At 37.5% G+C, this 15,335-nt stretch overlaps 2 protein-coding genes across 5 annotated transcripts in view; both read right to left on the bottom strand.

Moving 5' to 3' along the window:
- LOC133645423 (serine/threonine-protein kinase 38) overlaps positions 1-12,141 on the bottom strand; it is a 37,786-nt gene extending 25,645 nt beyond the window's left edge. For both annotated transcript variants that reach the window (XM_062040258.1, XM_062040259.1), the window contains exons 1-2: positions 11,986-12,141; positions 2,128-2,266 (exon numbers count right to left, since the gene is read on the bottom strand). In XM_062040258.1, the coding sequence (XP_061896242.1) occupies positions 2,128-2,266; positions 11,986-12,058 (212 nt within the window). In that variant the 5' untranslated portion in view covers positions 12,059-12,141. The remainder of the gene's footprint in view (positions 1-2,127; positions 2,267-11,985) is intronic.
- A 1,967-nt stretch (positions 12,142-14,108) lies between these two features.
- Positions 14,109-15,335, bottom strand: part of LOC133645421 (DENN domain-containing protein 2D-like) — an 88,657-nt gene continuing 87,430 nt past the window's right edge. For all 3 annotated transcript variants that reach the window (XM_062040255.1, XM_062040254.1, XM_062040256.1), the window contains one exon: positions 14,109-14,743. In XM_062040255.1, coding sequence (XP_061896239.1) covers positions 14,676-14,743 — 68 coding nt within the window. In that variant the 3' untranslated portion in view covers positions 14,109-14,675. The remainder of the gene's footprint in view (positions 14,744-15,335) is intronic.

The following is a 15,335-nucleotide window of genomic DNA, read 5'->3' as shown; positions in this document are numbered from 1 at the left end:
TCACGTCACACGTCACATACTGTCACGTCACACGTCACATACTGTCACGTCACACGTCACATACTGTCACGTCACACGTCACATACTGTCACGTCACACGTCACATACTGTCACGTCACACGCCACATACTGTCACGTCACACGTCACATACTGTCACGTCACACGTCACATACTGTCACGTCACACGTCACATACTGTCACGTCACACGTCACATACTGTCACGTCACACGTCACATACTGTCACGTCACACGTCACATACTGTTACGTCGCACGTCACATACTGTCACGTCACACGTCGCATACGTATACGTCCTCCCCGAGCAGAGAGGTAGCAGCATGGCTAACGTTAGCTGTGATGCTAGCGGAGTGGTGCGAGCGGTAATACAAGAGAAAGAAGGTGTGAATCTGGTAACAAATGGAGGAATAATTAATTCCCCAGAAAACCAGCAGGGGGTCCATCGTCTGGCGGTGGTTTGGCTTCAAGTGGGAATACGTCCAACAGACAAGCGTCATTTGTCAAGTGTGGGGCAAAAGTGTTGCTATAAAAAGTAGCATCACTGCTGTAACAAACAGTTCAGGGTGTCCCAAGTTACCAGAGTGTTAGGTAAGGAGGAGGAGTTTTGACCCTCCAGAGTTGCCGTAGGGCTGTGACGTAGGGTGTTGTGGTTGTGGAAGGAGGTGTGTGATGTTGACATTAAAGAAGCGGTGGCTACTGAACCAGCTCTAATGTCTCCCGTTTATTATTTTATTAGATAAGTACACTGTATAGGCCAACCCAGGACACTCGGCTACACTGCTAATATGTAGCATCATTTGAAAAGTCACCCGCTAGACAATGAAGAGTGCTTACTCCGCATGTCAACATCTCCGTTGGGTGCCACATGTCCACACATGATCAACACCGTATGAAAAAAATATTTTTTTTTTGAGTTGTGATTTTCTTCTCTGCATGAAAGTTTAAAAGTAGCATATATTAATGCAGTATGAAGAAGAATGTTTGAATTAGGACACGTAGAATCATCATACTGCTGTGATTATATGCATCAAGTGTTCATTCAAGGCTAAGGCTAAATATCCACATATATATCCTGTATCGCGATATGGACTAAACATATCCACATATATATCCTGTATTGCGATATGGCCTTAAAATATTGTGATATTTAAAAAAGGCCATATCGCCCAGCCCTATGCTGACATTGTTGCAAATGTTTTGCCACATGGATGGAATATGAACTCTTTGAAAGATGAACAGAGAAGGCATTTATTGATGGCAGGGATGTTCTTCTTTGTATTTCCCAGCGTGGCTCTCATCATGTGAGTGCTTGAAGTAGCACCTCATTCAACACAAGTGCTTGATCCAATCACATACAAGCATTTGCCTTCTGAAATACATCTCCTATTCAGAAGTCCCACATCCTTGTGTGCAGCTCAGCCAACGACAAGGATCTGGCCAGAGTCAGGTTAGGTCCACATCCTTGTGTGCAGCTCAGCCAACGACAAGGATTTGGCCAGAGTCAGGTTAGGTCCACATCCTTGTGTGCAGCTCAGCCAACGACAAGGATCTGGCCAGAGTCAGGTTAGGTCCACATCCTTGTGTGCAGCTCAGCCCACGACAAGGATCTGGCCAGAGTCAGGTTAGGTCCACATCCTTGTGTGCAGCTCAGCCAACGACAAGGATCTGGCCAGAGTCAGGTTAGGTCCACATCCTTGTGTGCAGCTCAGCCCACGACAAGGATCTGGCCAGAGTCAGGTTAGGTCCACATCCTTGTGTGCAGCTCAGCCCACGACAAGGATCTGGCCAGAGTCAGGTTAGGTCCACATCCTTGTGTGCAGCTCAGCCCACGACAAGGATCTGGCCAGAGTCAGGTTAGTTTGGAACATTTGAAAGAAAAAGCAAACATCCTGCATGCTTATTTGAGTCAACATTGCACATTTGCTCTTTTATTACACTTTTTTTTTGTAATAGTATTCTCAGAATGTGGAGCGGGCCGCTAAAAATGATTTGCGGGCCACACTTTGGACACCCCGTGCTCTATGGCTAATATTTTTAGCCAGCTGTCATCATTCAACATAAGATTATAGCACTTTTCCCCTCCACACTAGACATAGTTCCATGATTACCTCATCTCTCTCTCCTCGTGCTGGGCAATGAGGTTGCTGTAGAAGCTCTCCAAGGTGACCTTGGCCATGGTGACACGTTCCTTGGTGTGGTTACTCATGGAGGAGCAGGAGCTCTGGGCCGTCATTGCCATGCTGTTACCTGAAAGCACAATAGGAATTCAGTCCCTAGCACAGACTATGATATCATATGAAGACTGGCGCATGAAAAGAGGAAGGAAAACAAGAGGCAGTTATGAAGAAACAATAAGGAAATGTGCAAGATGAAGGTGGAGCACAATAACAGGTCTATGAAAAGAGGAACAAGTCAAATACATATTCATCTTGGAAGCATGTTTGGGAACATTTATTACACACTGGGGATGTCACACATGATACAAATCCCAATTCCTTTCACTCATGACATGAGCAAGTCAGGAAGTCAACACCAGACATGACCACATTTAAAAAGCTTTTTTGGACACTTCCTGTGACTGTACCAAGAGTGACAATACAGTAGGCTCATGTCCAGCTTTCTTACATTATTGTAGGCTCACTCACAGCCTTGACTGTAAAACTACAACTGTCAGTACAACTGTACACAATACTCATGTGACCACGCCATCGTAAGAGTACAACTGTACACAATACTCATGATGTGACCACGCCATCGTAAGAGTACAACTGTACATAATACTCATGATGTGACCACGCCATCGTAAGAGTACAACTGTACATAATACTCATGATGTGACCACGCCATCGTAAGAGTACAACTGTACATAATACTCATGATGTGACCACGCCATCGTAAGAGTACAACTGTACATAATACTCATGATGTGACCACGCCATCGTAAGAGTACAACTGTACATAATACTCATGATGTGACCACGCCATCGTAAGAGTACAACTGTACATAATACTCATGATGTGACCACGCCATCGTAAGAGTACAACTGTACATAATACTCATGATGTGACCACGCCATCGTAAGAGTACAACTGTACACAATACTCATGATGTGACCACGCCATCGTAAGAGTACAACTGTACATAATACTCATGATGTGACCGCGCCATCATAAGAGTACAACTGTACACAATACTCATGATGTGACCACGCCATCGTAAGAGTACAACTGTACATAATACTCATGATGTGACCACGCCATCGTAAGAGTACAACTGTACATAATACTCATGATGTGACCACGCCATCGTAAGAGTACAACTGTACATAATACTCATGATGTGACCACGCCATCGTAAGAGTACAACTGTACATAATACTCATGATGTGACCACGCCATCGTAAGAGTACAACTGTACATAATACTCATGATGTGACCGCGCCATCATAAGAGTACAACTGTACATAATACTCATGATGTGACCACGCCATCGTAAGAGTACAACTGTACATAATACTCATGATGTGACCACGCCATCGTAAGAGTACAACTGTACATAATACTCATGATGTGACCACGCCATCGTAAGAGTACAACTGTACACAATACTCATGTGACCACGCCATCGTAAGAGTACAACTGTACACAATACTCATGATGTGACCACGCCATCGTAAGAGTACAACTGTACACAATACTCATGATGTGACCACGCCATCGTAAGAGTACAACTGTACATAATACTCATGATGTGACCACGCCATCGTAAGAGTACAACTGTACACAATACTCATGATGTGACCACGCCATCGTAAGAGTACAACTGTACACAATACTCATGATGTGACCACGCCATCGTAAGAGTACAACTGTACATAATACTCATGATGTGACCGCGCCATCATAAGAGTACAACTGTACACAATACTCATGATGTGACCACGCCATCGTAAGAGTACAACTGTACATAATACTCATGATGTGACCACGCCATCGTAAGAGTACAACTGTACATAATACTCATGATGTGACCACGCCATCGTAAGAGTACAACTGTACATAATACTCATGATGTGACCACGCCATCGTAAGAGTACAACTGTACATAATACTCATGATGTGACCACGCCATCGTAAGAGTACAACTGTACATAATACTCATGATGTGACCGCGCCATCATAAGAGTACAACTGTACATAATACTCATGATGTGACCACGCCATCGTAAGAGTACAACTGTACATAATACTCATGATGTGACCACGCCATCGTAAGAGTACAACTGTACATAATACTCATGATGTGACCACGCCATCGTAAGAGTACAACTGTACACAATACTCATGTGACCACGCCATCGTAAGAGTACAACTGTACACAATACTCATGATGTGACCACGCCATCGTAAGAGTACAACTGTACACAATACTCATGATGTGACCACGCCATCGTAAGAGTACAACTGTACATAATACTCATGATGTGACCACGCCATCGTAAGAGTACAACTGTACATAATACTCATGATGTGACCACGCCATCGTAAGAGTACAACTGTACACAATACTCATGTGACCACGCCATCGTAAGAGTACAACTGTACACAATACTCATGATGTGACCACGCCATCGTAAGAGTACAACTGTACATAATACTCATGATGTGACCACGCCATCGTAAGAGTACAACTGTACACAATACTCATGTGACCACGCCATCGTAAGAGTACAACTGTACACAATACTCATGATGTGACCACGCCATCGTAAGAGTACAACTGTACACAATACTCATGATGTGACCACGCCATCGTAAGAGTACAACTGTACATAATACTCATGATGTGACCGCGCCATCATAAGAGTACAACTGTACATAATACTCATGATGTGACCACGCCATCGTAAGAGTACAACTGTACATAATACTCATGTGACCACGCCATCGTAAGAGTACAACTGTACACAATACTCATGATGTGACCACGCCATCGTAAGAGTACAACTGTACACAATACTCATGATGTGACCACGCCATCGTAAGAGTACAACTGTACACAATACTCATGATGTGACCACGCCATCGTAAGAGTACAACTGTACATAATACTCATGATGTGACCACGCCATCGTAAGAGTACAACTGTACACAATACTCATGATGTGACCACGCCATCGTAAGAGTACAACTGTACATAATACTCATGATGTGACCACGCCATCGTAAGAGTACAACTGTACATAATACTCATGATGTGACCACGCCATCGTAAGAGTACAACTGTACACAATACTCATGATGTGACCACGCCATCGTAAGAGTACAACTGTACACAATACTCATGATGTGACCACGCCATCGTAAGAGTACAACTGTACATAATACTCATGATGTGACCACGCCATCGTAAGAGTACAACTGTACATAATACTCATGATGTGACCACGCCATCGTAAGAGTACAACTGTACACAATACTCATGATGTGACCACGCCATCGTAAGAGTACAACTGTACATAATACTCATGATGTGACCACGCCATCGTAAGAGTACAACTGTACATAATACTCATGATGTGACCACGCCATCGTAAGAGTACAACTGTACACAATACTCATGATGTGACCACGCCATCGTAAGAGTACAACTGTACACAATACTCATGATGTGACCACGCCATCGTAAGAGTACAACTGTACATAATACTCATGATGTGACCACGCCATCGTAAGAGTACAACTGTACATAATACTCATGATGTGACCACGCCATCGTAAGAGTACAACTGTACACAATACTCATGTGACCACGCCATCGTAAGAGTACAACTGTACATAATACTCATGATGTGACCACGCCATCGTAAGAGTACAACTGTACACAATACTCATGATGTGACCACGCCATCGTAAGAGTACAACTGTACATAATACTCATGATGTGACCACGCCATCGTAAGAGTACAACTGTACATAATACTCATGATGTGACCACGCCATCGTAAGAGTACAACTGTACATAATACTCATGATGTGACCACGCCATCGTAAGAGTACAACTGTACATAATACTCATGATGTGACCACGCCATCGTAAGAGTACAACTGTACACAATACTCATGATGTGACCACGCCATCGTAAGAGTACAACTGTACAAAATACTCATGATGTGACCACGCCATCGTAAGAGTACAACTGTACATAATACTCATGATGTGACCACGCCATCGTAAGAGTACAACTGTACATAATACTCATGATGTGACCACGCCATCGTAAGAGTACAACTGTACACAATACTCATGATGTGACCACGCCATCGTAAGAGTACAACTGTACATAATACTCATGATGTGACCACGCCATCGTAAGAGTACAACTGTACATAATACTCATGATGTGACCACGCCATCGTAAGAGTACAACTGTACATAATACTCATGATGTGACCACGCCATCGTAAGAGTACAACTGTACACAATACTCATGTGACCACGCCATCGTAAGAGTACAACTGTACACAATACTCATGATGTGACCACGCCATCGTAAGAGTACAACTGTACATAATACTCATGATGTGACCGCGCCATCATAAGAGTACAACTGTACACAATACTCATGATGTGACCACGCCATCGTAAGAGTACAACTGTACATAATACTCATGATGTGACCGCGCCATCATAAGAGTACAACTGTACATAATACTCATGATGTGACCACGCCATCGTAAGAGTACAACTGTACATAATACTCATGTGACCACGCCATCGTAAGAGTACAACTGTACACAATACTCATGATGTGACCACGCCATCGTAAGAGTACAACTGTACACAATACTCATGATGTGACCACGCCATCGTAAGAGTACAACTGTACACAATACTCATGATGTGACCACGCCATCGTAAGAGTACAACTGTACATAATACTCATGATGTGACCACGCCATCGTAAGAGTACAACTGTACACAATACTCATGTGACCACGCCATCGTAAGAGTACAACTGTACATAATACTCATGATGTGACCACGCCATCGTAAGAGTACAACTGTACATAATACTCATGATGTGACCACGCCATCGTAAGAGTACAACTGTACACAATACTCATGTGACCACGCCATCGTAAGAGTACAACTGTACATAATACTCATGATGTGACCACGCCATCGTAAGAGTACAACTGTACACAATACTCATGATGTGACCACGCCATCGTAAGAGTACAACTGTACATAATACTCATGATGTGACCACGCCATCGTAAGAGTACAACTGTACATAATACTCATGATGTGACCACGCCATCGTAAGAGTACAACTGTACATAATACTCATGATGTGACCACGCCATCGTAAGAGTACAACTGTACATAATACTCATGATGTGACCACGCCATCGTAAGAGTACAACTGTACATAATACTCATGATGTGACCACGCCATCGTAAGAGTACAACTGTACATAATACTCATGATGTGACCACGCCATCGTAAGAGTACAACTGTACATAATACTCATGATGTGACCACGCCATCGTAAGAGTACAACTGTACACAATACTCATGATGTGACCACGCCATCGTAAGAGTACAACTGTACATAATACTCATGATGTGACCACGCCATCGTAAGAGTACAACTGTACACAATACTCATGATGTGACCACGCCATCGTAAGAGTACAACTGTACAAAATACTCATGATGTGACCACGCCATCGTAAGAGTACAACTGTACATAATACTCATGATGTGACCACGCCATCGTAAGAGTACAACTGTACATAATACTCATGATGTGACCACGCCATCGTAAGAGTACAACTGTACATAATACTCATGTGACCACGCCATCGTAAGAGTACAACTGTACATAATACTCATGATGTGACCACGCCATCGTAAGAGTACAACTGTACATAATACTCATGATGTGACCACGCCATCGTAAGAGTACAACTGTACATAATACTCATGATGTGACCACGCCATCGTAAGAGTACAACTGTACACAATACTCATGATGTGACCACGCCATCGTAAGAGTACAACTGTACATAATACTCATGATGTGACCACGCCATCGTAAGAGTACAACTGTACATAATACTCATGATGTGACCACGCCATCGTAAGAGTACAACTGTACATAATACTCATGATGTGACCACGCCATCGTAAGAGTACAACTGTACATAATACTCATGATGTGACCACGCCATCGTAAGAGTACAACTGTACATAATACTCATGTGACCACGCCATCGTAAGAGTACAACTGTACACAATACTCATGTGACCACGCCATCGTAAGAGTACAACTGTACATAATACTCATGATGTGACCACGCCATCGTAAGAGTACAACTGTACATAATACTCATGATGTGACCACGCCATCGTAAGAGTACAACTGTACATAATACTCATGATGTGACCACGCCATCGTAAGAGTACAACTGTACACAATACTCATGTGACCACGCCATCGTAAGAGTACAACTGTACATAATACTCATGATGTGACCACGCCATCGTAAGAGTACAACTGTACATAATACTCATGATGTGACCACGCCATCGTAAGAGTACAACTGTACATAATACTCATGATGTGACCACGCCATCGTAAGAGTACAACTGTACATAATACTCATGTGACCACGCCATCGTAAGAGTACAACTGTACACAATACTCATGGGACCACGCCATCGTAAGAGTACAACTGTACATAATACTCATGATGTGACCACGCCATCGTAAGAGTACAACTGTACATAATACTCATGATGTGACCACGCCATCGTAAGAGTACAACTGTACATAATACTCATGATGTGACCACGCCATCGTAAGAGTACAACTGTACATAATACTCATGATGTGACCACGCCATCGTAAGAGTACAACTGTACATAATACTCATGATGTGACCACGCCATCGTAAGAGTACAACTGTACACAATACTCATGTGACCACGCCATCGTAAGAGTACAACTGTACATAATACTCATGATGTGACCACGCCATCGTAAGAGTACAACTGTACATAATACTCATGATGTGACCACGCCATCGTAAGAGTACAACTGTACATAATACTCATGATGTGACCACGCCATCGTAAGAGTACAACTGTACATAATACTCATGATGTGAAATCCCAACATTTATGTGACAGTTACAGTCAAAGAGTAAATATTATAATAATAAATGTAAGAGTCAAATAGTAAATATTATAATAATAATAAATGTAAGAGTCAAAGAGTAAATATTATAATAATAAATGTAAGAGTAAATATTATAATAATAATAATAATAAATGTAAGAGTCAAAGAGTAAATATTATAATAATAAATGAAAGAGTAAATATTATAATAATAATAAATGTAAGAGTAAATATTATAATAATAATAATAATAAATGTAAGAGTCAAAGAGTAAATATTATAATAATAATAAATGAAAGAGTAAATATTATAATAATAATAAATGTAAGAGTAAATATTATAATAATAATAAATGTAAGAGTCAAAGAGTAAATATTATAATAATAATAAAGGTAAGAGTAAATATTATAATAATAAATGTAAGAGTGAAAGATTAAATATAATAATAAATGTAAGAGTCAAAGAGTAAATATTATAATAATAATAATAATAAATGTAAGAGTAAATATTATAATAATAATAAATGTAAGAGTAAATATTATAATAATAATACATGTAAGAGTCAAAGAGTAAATATAATGATAATAATAAATGTAAGAGTGAAGGATTAAATATAATAATAAATGTAAGCGTCAAAGAGTAAATATTATAATAATAATAAATGTAAGAGTGAAATATTAAATATAATAATAAATGTAAGAGTCAAAGAGTAAATATTATAATAATAATAAATGTAAGAGTGAAAGATGAAATATAATAATAAATGTAAGCGTCAAAGAGTAAATATTATAATAATAATAAATGTAAGAGTGAAAGATGAAATATAATAATAAATGTAAGCGTCAAAGAGTAAATATTATAATAATAATAAATGTAAGAGTCAAAGAGTAAATATTATAATAATAATAATAAATGTAAGAGTAAATATTATAATAATAATAAATGTAAGAGTAAATATTATAATAATAATACATGTAAGAGTCAAATAGTAAATATAATAATAATAATAAATGTAAGAGTGAAGGATTAAATATAATAATAAATGTAAGCGTCAAAGAGTAAATATTATAATAATAATAAATGTAAGAGTCAAAGAGTAAATATTATAATAATAATAAATGTAAGAGTGAAAGATGAAATATAATAATAAATGTAAGCGTCAAAGAGTAAATATTATAATAATAATAAATGTAAGAGTGAAAGAGTAAATATAATAATAAATGTAAGAGTCAAAGAGTAAATATTATAATAATAATAAATGTAAGAGTGAAAGATGAAATATAATAATAAATGTAAGAGTCAAAGAGTAAATATAATAATAATAATAATAATAAATGTAAGAGTGAAAGATTAAATATAATAATAAATGTAAGAGTCAAAGAGTAAATATTATAATAATAATAAATGTAAGAGTCAAAGAGTAAATATTATAATAATAATAAATGTAAGAGTGAAAGATGAAATATAATAATAAATGTAAGCGTCAAAGAGTAAATATTATAATAATAATAAATGTAAGAGTGAAAGAGTAAATATAATAATAAATGTAAGAGTCAAAGAGTAAATATTATAATAATAAATGTAAGAGTGAAAGATGAAATATAATAATAAATGTAAGAGTCAAAGAGTAAATATAATAATAATAATAATAATAAATGTAAGAGTCAAAGAGTAAATATAATAATAATAAATGTAAGAGTGAAAGAGTAAATATAATAATAAATGTAAGAGTCAAAGAGTAAATATGATAATAATAAATGTAAGAGTGAAAGAGTAAATATAATAATAAATGTAAGAGTCAAAGAGTAAATATTATAATAGTAATAAATGTAAGAGTGAAAGATGAAATATAATAATAAATGTAAGAGTCAAAGAGTAAATATAATAATAATAAATGTAAGAGTGAAAGAGTAAATATAATAATAAATGTAAGAGTGAAAGAGTAAACATAATAATAAATGTAAGAGTGAAAGAGTAAATATAATAATAAATGCAAGAGTCAAAGAGTAAATATTATAATAATAAATGTAAGAGTGAAAGAGTAAATATAATAATAAATGTAAGAGTCAAAGAGTAAATATTATGATAATAATAAATGTAAGAGTGAAAGAGTAAATATAATAATAAATGTAAGAGTGAAAGAGTAAACATAATAATAAATGTAAGAGTGAAAGAGTAAATATAATAATAAATGTAAGAGTCAAAGAGTAAATATTATGATAATAATAAATGTAAGAGTGAAAGAGTAAATATAATAATAAATGTAAGAGTCAAAGAGTAAATATTATGATAATAATAAATGTAAGAGTGAAAGAGTAAATATAATAATACATGTAAGAGTCAAAGAGTAAATATTATGATAATAATAAATGTAAGAGTGAAAGAGTAAATATAATAATAAATGTAAGAGTCAAAGAGTAAACGTTACCTGCTAACGTTAGCCGCTTAGCTCCTTAACTCGTACACTGCGTCAAGTAACCCTGGCTGCTCCACAAAGTGCAAAGCAGCCATGTTTGACAGCACATGTCGCTTTTATTGCTCGTCCGCGCAACAAAACGTGAAGTTTAAAAGTGTTTTTGTTTTTGTTTTAGGCAGCTTGACAGGAGTTGAGTTAGCTAACTCGCGTTAGCCACTTAAGGAGCAGCGAGCGGCTAAGTGGAGACATCTTCAGTGTCTTCACTTGTACAAAACACTTCTACACTTTGTACGCCTTTTCAAAACCACTCCTTTGTTTTTCATCAACACATAAAAAGTACTTCTTTGAAGATCTGTTACCTTTATCGAAGGTGTTGTGTCTGCCCTTTCTTCCTCGACTGAACTGCGCCCAACGTGTCATGAACACTTTCATGTGGATGCGACACCTGCTGGCGACACTTGGGACTTACGGCTCTTTCCAGGGAGCCGGATCTTGACGAGCCGCTCCTTTCAAAGAGCCGTTCAAAAGACTGGCTCTGTCACGCCAAATGTCTTACCCCTACAAAAACCTTCCCCCCCATTTACTTCCGGGGCTGCAAAGTTGCCGGGGGTCCTTAACCAGCACGCGACTGTCCTGTTTCGCGCCTGTACAAAAAAAAACAATAATGGATTTCTTCAGATTCCAGCAGCTGTCAAAGACGAAGTGCTATCGATTGCTGTCAATGACGTAAGAGGAAACATGACACGAAGTGCTATCGATCGCTGTCAATGACGTAAGAGGAAACATGACCACGGAAGTAAATGGGGGGGGGGTGAAGGTTTTTGTAGGGGGAAGACATTTGGCGTGACAGCTCCTTATTTGATTTTATTCATTCATTCACATGTATATATATATATATATATATATATATATATATATATGTATGTGTGGGAAAAAAATCACAAGACTATTTCATCTCTACAGGCCTGTTTCATGAGGGATTTCCTCAATCCTCAGGAGAAAAAAATCTCCTGAGGATTGAGGAAATCCCTCATGAAACAGGCCTGTAGAGATGAAATAGTCTTGTGATTTTTTTCCCACACATACATATTACGCTCTACCACGGTATCGAGCACTATTTTTTGGATAATCTAATTAAGACATATATATATATATATATATATATATATATATATATATATATATATATATATATATATATATATATATATATATATATATATATATATATACATATATATAAACGACTGAAAAAGCCGGGAACACTTTTTTTTAAATCTCATAATCTCGTTTTTTGTCTCATAATTATGATATATATTTTTTCTGTTTCATGCCCTTTTTGTTAAAGAAAACAATGTTTTTTTAATGGCAAAAACACTAAAAATGTTGTATTTTCCCCAAAAATGTTTTCATTGTGGTATATTTGATGTGATGTTATTGAAGCCTTTAATACAGTAAGTATTCTTTATTACTTTTTGAGCTATGACAGTTAAAACAAAATTCCACTGCAATCATCAGGGACCAGAAAAGGGCCCCACTCAAAAAAGTGTTCAAATAAGTCATACATCGTTTTTTAAATTTTCAACGCTCAAACCTCTAGATCAACTTCACATCTATCTGACGATTATACGTTTTTATAATTGTGGCATGTTTTCTTGTTTTATGCCCTTTATGTCGAAGAAAACCTAGTTTTGTATCCCCCATAAAATATTTCTAAGTAGAATATTTCATGTGAATGTATCGAAGCCTTCAATAAGTCAGGATTTTAACAACACTGATTTTGATTCATTATTATGTTTTGAGCAACAACAGTTTTAAAGCAAAAAAAACAGTCTGCGGAGCAGTTTTGTGTTAGTAGTCAATATTGCAACTTCTTCTTGTTAAAATTCACCTTTATGCTTTTTTATTCCCTTGTTTTTTTCTGATCTATCTTCTACTTCATGTGCTAAAGAAGTGGAAGATTACTGAAGGTTTCCAGGTTCAGTTCCCACGAGCGATGAAAGCACAGAAAGCGTTGCTGCCACATCCTGTGAACTCTGCTTTTCTTACGGCGGTTGTGCGACTGCAGGCAGCAATGCTGTAAGTCTGTGGTGTGACATTGATTGATTGACATGATGTTTTGTCACATGCAGCAAGGATCCCCTCCCTCAAACGTGTCCACTTTGCTTTTTCTGCACTCAAAGTCACGTATCTTCACATGACTGACAATCTCCAAGTGTTAGTCCCACCATGTATGTACAAGTTGTATGGTTTACAGTATATGACATTATGGCCTTTATAACAGGGAGTCAAAAGGAACTCTAATGTACACTCAATCAGTAGCTTGTGCTAAAATTAACTGAGCAAAGAACGAACAACGCACAATTTGAGATTATTTTGCTTTGTGGGAATATTTCACCCTGCTAAAATAACAATTCTGTTGCGAGATGTCATCTTCACAGGCAACAAAAAGACCCCAAGGGTTTAAAAAAAAAGTAGCCTTTATTTGAAATTATTTCTTGCTCACCAGCAACAGACTGTAAACCAGTGTTTGACAAAATAGCAGCACAAATAGCAATACAGTAAATGTTGTACTTTGAACATGAGCAGATGTTATTATGTACAATACAGTATATGTTGCACTTTGAACATGAGCAGATGTTATTATGTACAATACAGTATATGTTGCACTTTGAACATGACCAAATGTTATTATGTACAATACAGTATATGTTGCACTTTGAACAAGAGCAGATGTTATTATGTACAATACAGTATATGTTGCACTTTGAACATGAGCAGATGTTATTATGTACAATACAGTATATGTTGCACTTTGAACATGAGCAGATGTTATTATGTACAATACAGTATATGTTGCACTTTGAACATGAGCAGATGTTATTATGTACAATACAGTATATGTTGCACTTTGAACATGAGCAGATGTTATTATGTACAATACAGTATATGTTGCACTTTGAACATGACCAAATGTTATTATGTACAATACAGTATATGTTGCACTTTGAACATGACCAAATGTTATTATGTACACGCATGCAAACAACTAGTGCTTCTTTGTCTTGGCCTTTTTCTTCTTTTCCTGGTATTCCACAATCTTTTGGTGAAAGATTCCTGCAAGAGAAAACAGCAAGTGGAATTCATGTGCTCGTCACAATGTTTACAAACTACAATTTAGGGATGGTCGATCCGGCCTACAACAAACTACAATTTAGGGATGGTCGATACGGCCTACAACAAACTACAATTTAGGGATGGTCGATCCGGCCTACAACAAACTACAATTTAGGGATGGTCGATACGGCCTACAACTAACTACAATTTAGGGATGGTCGATCCGGCCTACAACAAACTACAATTTAGGGATGGTCGATACGGCCTACAAGACGTGATGACTTAGAAAACATTTCCCCCTCAGGTAGATTGCATTTGTTTTAATAGTCAGACAATGTTGATGTTGCTGTTATGTCACCACTAGGAAGACAACGTGAGAAATTCAGGTGGATGACTTCATTATAGTATGAATTGAGGTTTGCACAGCTTTTACCTATATGACCAGATGCAAACAACCTTCCCTTGTCATGGTGCAAAAAAAAACCCCAAAACATTCAAAACAACCATCACGTCCAGGCACCATGAATAATTATAAATTATACCCATTTAAATGTTTATCGCATTTTAGCTGCTTGATATTTCTGATTGATTA

The sequence above is a fragment of the Entelurus aequoreus genome, unplaced genomic scaffold (assembly GCF_033978785.1).
Source record: "Entelurus aequoreus isolate RoL-2023_Sb unplaced genomic scaffold, RoL_Eaeq_v1.1 HiC_scaffold_53, whole genome shotgun sequence".
Classification (NCBI taxonomy): domain Eukaryota; kingdom Metazoa; phylum Chordata; class Actinopteri; order Syngnathiformes; family Syngnathidae; genus Entelurus; species Entelurus aequoreus.
Note: the sequence above shows the minus strand (reverse complement) of the source record. Positions and strands in the feature narration are given on the sequence as shown.